Raw genomic sequence first — 7,485 nt, 5'->3', positions numbered from 1 at the left:
TTATAATGATTTGTGATATCAAATAGATATATTATAAAAATATAATAATAAAAAACCTAATAATACGTAGTTAATATTATAAATAATATTATTTTATTAAATAAATTTAACTAAACTTAAAATGCTTTGATTCTTCAAGATTATTAGAATGTGTTGTAATTTGGAATGGAGAGAGTATGGCCTTGTTTAGATACACCCAAAAATCCAAAACTTTATAAGATTCTCTGTCATATCGAATCTTACAGCACATGCATGAAGTATTAAATATAGATAAAAAGAATAACTAATTGCACAGTTTACTTGTAAATCACGAGATGAATCTTTTAAGCCTAGTTACTCTATAATTAGACAATATTTGTCAAATAAAAACAAAAATACTACAGTGTCAAAATCCCAAAACTTTTTGCATGTAAACAAGGCCTACGTAGCAATGCCCACGGGAGTAGAGAACGCTGATTCCTTTCTCTCTCCGTGCGCAAAGCAGCGCGGAATTCCAATATGACGTGTGCACGGAAGCGGTCGAGCGTGTGCAGGCTGGTGTCGAGTGCACGCCACGTCGTCATCGTGGGGTGCTGCTAATCCGGCCGTCCACGCTCCCTGAAGCAGATCTCCATCCTTCAATCAGGGGAAGCTGCCTTTTGGCAACCGAACAAACCGCATTCATCATGAGACAAATCCTCAAATTCCCAGTCATGTTACCCACACTCATCTAGCATGCATAAACATATTATTATCTACTACACTATAATGCATGGACATGCTACAACGTTACTGCATGTAAGGTGTGCACGTACATACAATAGTAAATATATCTGTGTGTTACAAACTATGGGTAGGATGGTTTATTCAGGAATGGGCAGCACTGGCGTCGGTCACGAGACACGCTTGCGCGCTGGCGCATGAAGCACTGAAATATGGACACTCCCTGTAGAAATGGACAAACTGTAGCATTATATAAGTATTTAGGCATTGTTTAGTTCAAAAACTTTTCAAGATTTCTCGTCACATCAAATCTTGCGACATATGCATAGAGCACTAAACATAGATGAAAATAAAAACTAATTGCACAGTTTACCTGTAAATCGCGAGATGAATCTTTTAAGCCTAGTTACTTCATGATTGGACAATGTTTGTCAAATAAAAACGAGAGTGCTATAGTCCCAAAAACCGAAATATTTTTGGAACTAAACAAAGGCCTTGTTTACTTCCCAAATTTTTTGCAAAATTGCTACAGTAACTCTTTTGTTTGTATGTGACAAATATTGTCCAACCATAGACTAACTAGGCTCAAAACATTCGTCTCGTAAATTTCGACCAAACTGTACAATTAGTTTTTATTTTCGTCTATATTTAATACTTCATGCATGTGTCTAAAGATTCGATGTGACCGGAAATTTTGAAAAATTTTGGGTTTTTGGGTGGAAGTAAACAAAGCCAAAACCTTATTATTCCTATGAAATTCGTCTATGGAGTAAACAACCGCTGCCCGTGCTGCTGACTTCACACCGAAGAAGCTGCGGCGGGTGCCGGCGCTCTATTGGCTGCTGGTTTCACTTGATTCGTTTTGGCTTCGGTGCTGTGGCCCTAAAAATTTTGCAAAATTTTCCAGACGTCACATCGAAATTTTAGACATATGTATGGAGTATTAAATATAGATAAAAATAAAAAACAATTGCACAGTTTGGTCGGAATTGGCGAGACGAATCTTTTGAGCCTAGTTAGTCCATAATTGAACAATATTTGTCAAATACAAACGAAAGTGCTACTATTTCTATTTCACAAAAAAAAAATTAGAAGAAGAGAGTCAAAAAAAAATACAAACGAGTGAGTGGTCTGCTGCTGCTACTGCCTGCTGGCTTCGATGCATCCACTTCACCTCATCAGCTCTCTTTCAACTCTGGCAGAAGAGAGTCAAAAAAAAAACACTCTTGCAGAAGAGAGACTGGAAGCAGCACGTAGGTCCTTAAGCCTTCTTTCCACCGGTAGATTATAGGGGATTGAGGGGTGTTTCCCCTCAATCTCCTGTAATCTACTGCGGGAATGGTTGATCCAAAGGAGCCATAAGTAGTTACTTTATCCTTGTGCTCTACCAAAATACATCTTACATCAAAACCAAAGAAAGTACATCTTACACCAATGGATATAGTATGGTTGGTGTTGAAGTTTGCCTTATCTAACCTTAGGTAACGTGGTTACCATAAAAAAGTGAATGGTGAACAAAATCAAAATTACACTTGTAGCAAAGTTTGGCAAAAAATAAATGAGTCTATAATGCATGGGATAGGATAATAAAAAAATGTAACGTGTCAAAGTTATAATAGAGAACTAACCAACCGTCTAAAAAGCTCTAGCATCATTAAAATGTAACGGAGGAAGTTACGATAAAAAATCCAATAGGCTCTATATACTTATTGTCTTGATTTTCACATTCAACTTTATATAGGCCAACTTGTAAGATTATATTCTCGCTTATCCAATGGGGCTCTAGATTGGATGTGAATATCATTATTAGGGTCCCTAGTTTTACTCAAACATCTCTTTTTTATTGTCCAAAACCTTGTATGTAAATATAGGGACGTAATTTTGCTCTCAATTTAATTTAAAAGAATCTATTTCCCTTCGTAAAAAGTGGAATGGAAAATCGCAGAAACTTTGATCCATCTCTATACCAATAACTAGTTCAAAATCTGCCTTCCAGTTTAGAAATTTCGAAAGGACGTTAATCCTGCAAAACATTCATGAAGAAACATTCATATTCGGTTCTTCAAGAACTGAAATTCAAAACTCAAAGAGGGTGAATACTGAATACTCAACCAAGGCAAAAATAACCGAGAAATTGAAACCAAAATAAGCGGAACCGAAGTTGAAAGAATCGAAACCGAAATTTTCGGTTAACTGTTAGGTTCTCAGTTCTTAGGAACCGAACTAACCAATCAAATTTTGGTTCCTAGGCTCGGTTAACCAAAAAGAACCGAAATTAACACAACAAGTCCAATAAAACTTATAACATAGGCCTAATACCACCTTAACCCTAGATATAAAAGGTGAATGACACCTCATCATAGCCTCATGCCCTCACATTTTTAAAATATATAGGCATCTTGTTTTTTTAATCTTTTTTCCTATTTTTCTTATTCTTTTTTTATGCTGGTATAAATCTTTGGTTAGTTCGATCGGAACTGGAACCGAACCGAACTAACCAAAATCGATTTTGCTCGGTTTCAATATTTATAAAGAACTGATCAGTCTCTATTCATAAAGAACTGAATTTGTGTTTAAAACCGTAGAACCGAACGTGCTGATGTTTGGCCTTAAAATTAGAAGCTGAAAATAGAAAGAATAAAAAAAGACAGCAAACGCCCACCGTTGATGTTTGGCCTTAAAATCAGAAGCTGAAAATAGAAAGAATTTGTGTTAAAAACCGTAGAACCGAACGTGCTGATGTTTGGCCTTAAAATCAGAAGCTGAAAATAGAAAGATTAAAAAGAAAGACAGCAAACGCCCACCGTGGGGCTCGAACCCACGACCACAAGGTTAAGAGCCTTGCGCTCTACCGACTGAGCTAGACGGGCTATTTTTTTTTTGTATGAAAAGCTTTCCTAGAGCCTATTCTTCTGCACAACTTCCAAAGGTACTCCAGCAATCCACAACATAGGCCCTGGCCTGTTTTAATGCACTGTTTTCAAAACAAATCCGCTGACAGGACATCAATGAAACGAATAATGAAATGACTTCCACAATGCATGAATTTTACCTTGACGTTTCCTAAGCTAGACAAAGCATTTAATTACTGCAAAATGATTGGATCACATGCAAGATGGTGAAACGATTTAGCCCTTAGTGGAGATTTTATCTCGTTTCACCGTGTGGAAACAATGCCCGTGGAGTTTCACCATGGTGAAACTACTTCCTTCTTTCTCCTCTTCGTTTCATGCAAAAAGTGCAGTTTTACTGACATAGCACTCTAATAAATGTGCATGACATCTTGGTGAAACTCCCAGTGATACTGGCCGTCTCACAAAAAGAACACCTGGAACTCTAAGCCCAAAACATTCTTTCCTTGGATGTTTGTGCATGCAGCATTGAAAACAAAAGGATGCACCCTCCGGAGCTGCAAATCCCAACCAAATCACGCGGATGCAATCATCAAGAACATCCTTTGCCGACACAAGACGACTCCTCTCCTCTGCTTAGGCCTCATTTAGTTCTCGAAGAAAAAAAATTCACGACGCTGTAGCACTTTCATTTGTTTATGGTAATTATTGTCTAACTATAGGCTAAGTAGGCTTAAAAATTCATCTCGTCAATTTCGATCAAACTATGCGATTAGTTTTTATTTTCGTCTATATTTAATTCCTTATGCATACATCTAAAGATTCGATGTGACAGGAATCTTAAAAAATTTTAAGTTGGGCCTTACTGGAAGTCTCACAAAACATGCATGCATGCCACTCCCTCCTGCCCTCTCTGCCAATCCATCAGGAACTGACCAAAGACAAAAACAGCACACTATCATCGCGAACCATTTGTCTTTACAACTGTTCTCTGTACATTCATTCATATATTTGCGGTACACAAATATCAGACACAAAAAGTGCTCTCTGTACATTTGTATTTGGCTTGGTTTTGTACGCCTCACCACACGAAATCAATATCAGATGAGATCCCGTCCCGACTCTTCAAAAAACTCGAGCCGGGAAAAGAACAAACTTTGGTCGCCATATAATATACACAACACCTATACACGGATGACACGGTCGCCGGTCGCCGGCGCTGGCGCGGACGCCGCCGGAGTCTGGCGCTGCTCGTAGTGGCGGTGGATCTCATTCACCAGCCACCGCGCTCTCTTGCCCGCCTGCGGTGTCCCGTCGGCGATGAGCGCGTACAGCGCCGGCGTCAGGCCAGGCAGCTTGCCCAGCAGCGCCAGCACCTTGTCCCCGCAGTGCCGGCCCAGCGACGCCAGCAGCGCCACGCAGTGCTCCCTGGCCGACCGCGACGCCGCCTCGCCGAGGAAGTCCACCAGCCTCGTCACCAGCTCCGAGCTCGCCGCCACGGCGCGCGCCCCCGCCGGCTGCTCCGCGAGCCTCGCGAGCAGCGCGACGGCGTCGACGGCGAGGTCGTCGTCGTCTCCGCCGGTGGACGACGCGCGCCCCGCCAGCATCAGGCCGGCGAGCGCGTCCACTGCGCCCGCAGACACCGCCTTGCCGTGCGCGTCGGCGCACTGGAGCAGCCCGTAGAGGCTCACCAGCGCGTTCTTCCGGCCCCGGTACGCGCCGTCGCGCGCCAGGCGCACCAACGTCGGGATCGCCTCCGGGATGCGGCTGATCTCCTCGCAGTACTCCGGGTTGGACGACAGATAGAACAGCACGGCCGCCGCGTTCTGCCGCGCCTCCACCTTGGCGGCCACGTTCACGGCGTCCACGATGAGACCCAGCCCGCCGGCCTCCACCAGCGCGCGCCGCCCGTCGGGGTGCTTGGACAGGTTCAGCAGCCCCGCCACGGCGTTGTCCTGCACGGACGCGTCCATGGAGGAGAGCAGGTGGAGCAGCCACGGCACGGCGCCGGCCTCCACGAGGCACGCCCGGTAGAAGACGTTCCGCTTCGACAGCTTGCGGGCCTCGTGCGTCGCCTTCCTCTGCTGCGCCTCGGGCGCTCCGCTGGACAGCCTCGCCGTCAGGAACGCCGCGGAGAGGCGCACGCCGCCGGCCGCGGCGGCCCCGAACGGCGTGGCGGTCTTGTCGACCGCGTACCGGTGCTTGCTGCTGGGCTCGTGGAGAGGGACGCCACGGCTGAGGAGGAGCTGCTCGATGACCCCGCGCGCCGCCACGTTCGGCACCAGCTCCGCGCTGCGGAGCCTCTCGCCGGTGACGGGGCACGTCCGGCACCCGCTCTTGATCCACTTCTTGATGGACGCGCGGTCGTACGTCTGGCCGGTGGCCACCGTGACCGGGTCCGTCATCAGCTCCAGCGTGATCGGGCACTGCAGCGCCTCCGGGTTGACGCTGAGGTTGAACCTCGGCGGGGTGACCCTGTTCCCCGCCGTGGCGGCGGCCTTGTCGACCTTGCCTGAACCGGAATCATCAATGCGGTCGAACAAGACGACGCGGCAGTAGAGCAGGAACGCCATGAGGCCGGTGATGAGCACGAGGTCGTTGTCGTCGTCGCTGCCGGTCTCCAGGCGGTCCAGCAGCTCGGCCTCGAGGAACGCGGCCTCCTCGGCGCAGTCCGACCAGGTGACGAGGCCGACGCGGTCGAGGACGAGCCTGGCGTCCTCGGCGTCGGGCGTGGCGCCGCTGGCGAACCGCGCGAGCACCGAGCGCACGGCCCGCGCCGCGCGGTCGTCGTCCGGGTCCGGCCGCAGCCGCGCCGCCGCGCGCCGCGCGTGCCGGGACACCAGCCCCGCGAGCTCCTCGGCGTCGGGGGACGCCCTGATGACGTCCCCCGCCGGCAGCAGCACGTCCATGGCCGTGGCGACGGAGCCCAGAATCACCCGGAGCTCGGACGCCACCAGGTCCGCGTTCATGAGCACCCACAGGCGCGCCCCCTTCCGGGCGCAGTCAGCGAGCAGGAGCCGCAGCTTCTGCAGCGCCACGTGCAGCTCCGAGAGCCCCAGCACGAGCACGGCCGGGGCCGCCTCTGCCTCGTCGTCCGGGACGCGGATGCCGTCGAGGAACGCGAGGAGGAGGCCGGCGATCCGGACGGCCTCGCTAGCCGCGCCACGGAGCGCCGGGAGCGCGTCCACGTCGGCGGCGGCGGGGAGACCCGCGACGCCCGCGGCCAGGGAGAGCAGCGACGCCAGCAGCGGCGCCGGCGCGATGGCCTCGCACGGGCACACCGCCGGCAGCGACAGCATCCGTCGTCGGCGCGGCGGCGGCGGCGCCATCTTCTCTAGGTTGCTTGTCGGACGGAGCGAACAACCTGGATGGGGAGGAATGGAAATGGACACGCAGACGATGGTTGGGGTTCGTCGCTGTGGCTCTCGTCTCGTCTCGCCTCTTGTCGCGGCGCCGGCCAAATTTGGAAGCGCGCCTACTTATAGGGGCGCGGGCACACGTGTTGCCTCCACGGATGGGATGGGGACACGTGGCGATCCGTCCACGTGGACGGTGCCTGGTGGGGCCGACGGAGGGTTCCTGGATGCTGAGCTGCGGCTTCCTCGACGAGATCAGGATTACGCGCCAATTTTTATGAAGGCAAGCACGGACGCACAGCACATTGCAGTGCTGCGCTGTACAATCTCGTTGCTGCCGTATGATTTATTTGTATTTTGATGGCTTTACTAAGGTTTTGTTTAGTTTTGGAATTTTTTTGATTTTTGGTACTATAGCAATTTTGTTTTTATTTAATAATTACTGTTTAATCATGGACTAATTAGGCTCAAAATATTATCTCACGATTTACAGACAAACTATATAATTAGTTTTTATTTTCATATATATTTAATGCTTCATGCATGTGCCGCAGATTCGATGTGACGGGCAATCT

The 7,485-nt window shown here is 48.7% G+C and overlaps 1 protein-coding gene and 1 non-coding gene across 2 annotated transcripts; both read right to left on the bottom strand.

Annotated features, from left to right (window-relative positions):
* TRNAK-CUU lies at positions 3,500–3,572 on the bottom strand. The gene has a single exon. It is a non-coding gene; the product is annotated as a tRNA-Lys (tRNA).
* Positions 4,495–7,015, bottom strand: LOC8070080 (U-box domain-containing protein 19). The gene has a single exon (XM_021464538.1). The coding sequence runs from the start codon at positions 6,881–6,883 to the stop codon at positions 4,739–4,741; it is 2,145 nt and encodes a 714-aa protein (XP_021320213.1). The 5' UTR covers positions 6,884–7,015; the 3' UTR covers positions 4,495–4,738.

This window comes from Sorghum bicolor, chromosome 7 (genome assembly GCF_000003195.3).
Source record: "Sorghum bicolor cultivar BTx623 chromosome 7, Sorghum_bicolor_NCBIv3, whole genome shotgun sequence".
NCBI classification, from domain to species: Eukaryota; Viridiplantae; Streptophyta; class Magnoliopsida; order Poales; family Poaceae; genus Sorghum; species Sorghum bicolor.
This window is presented reverse-complemented; position numbering and strand designations above follow the sequence as displayed.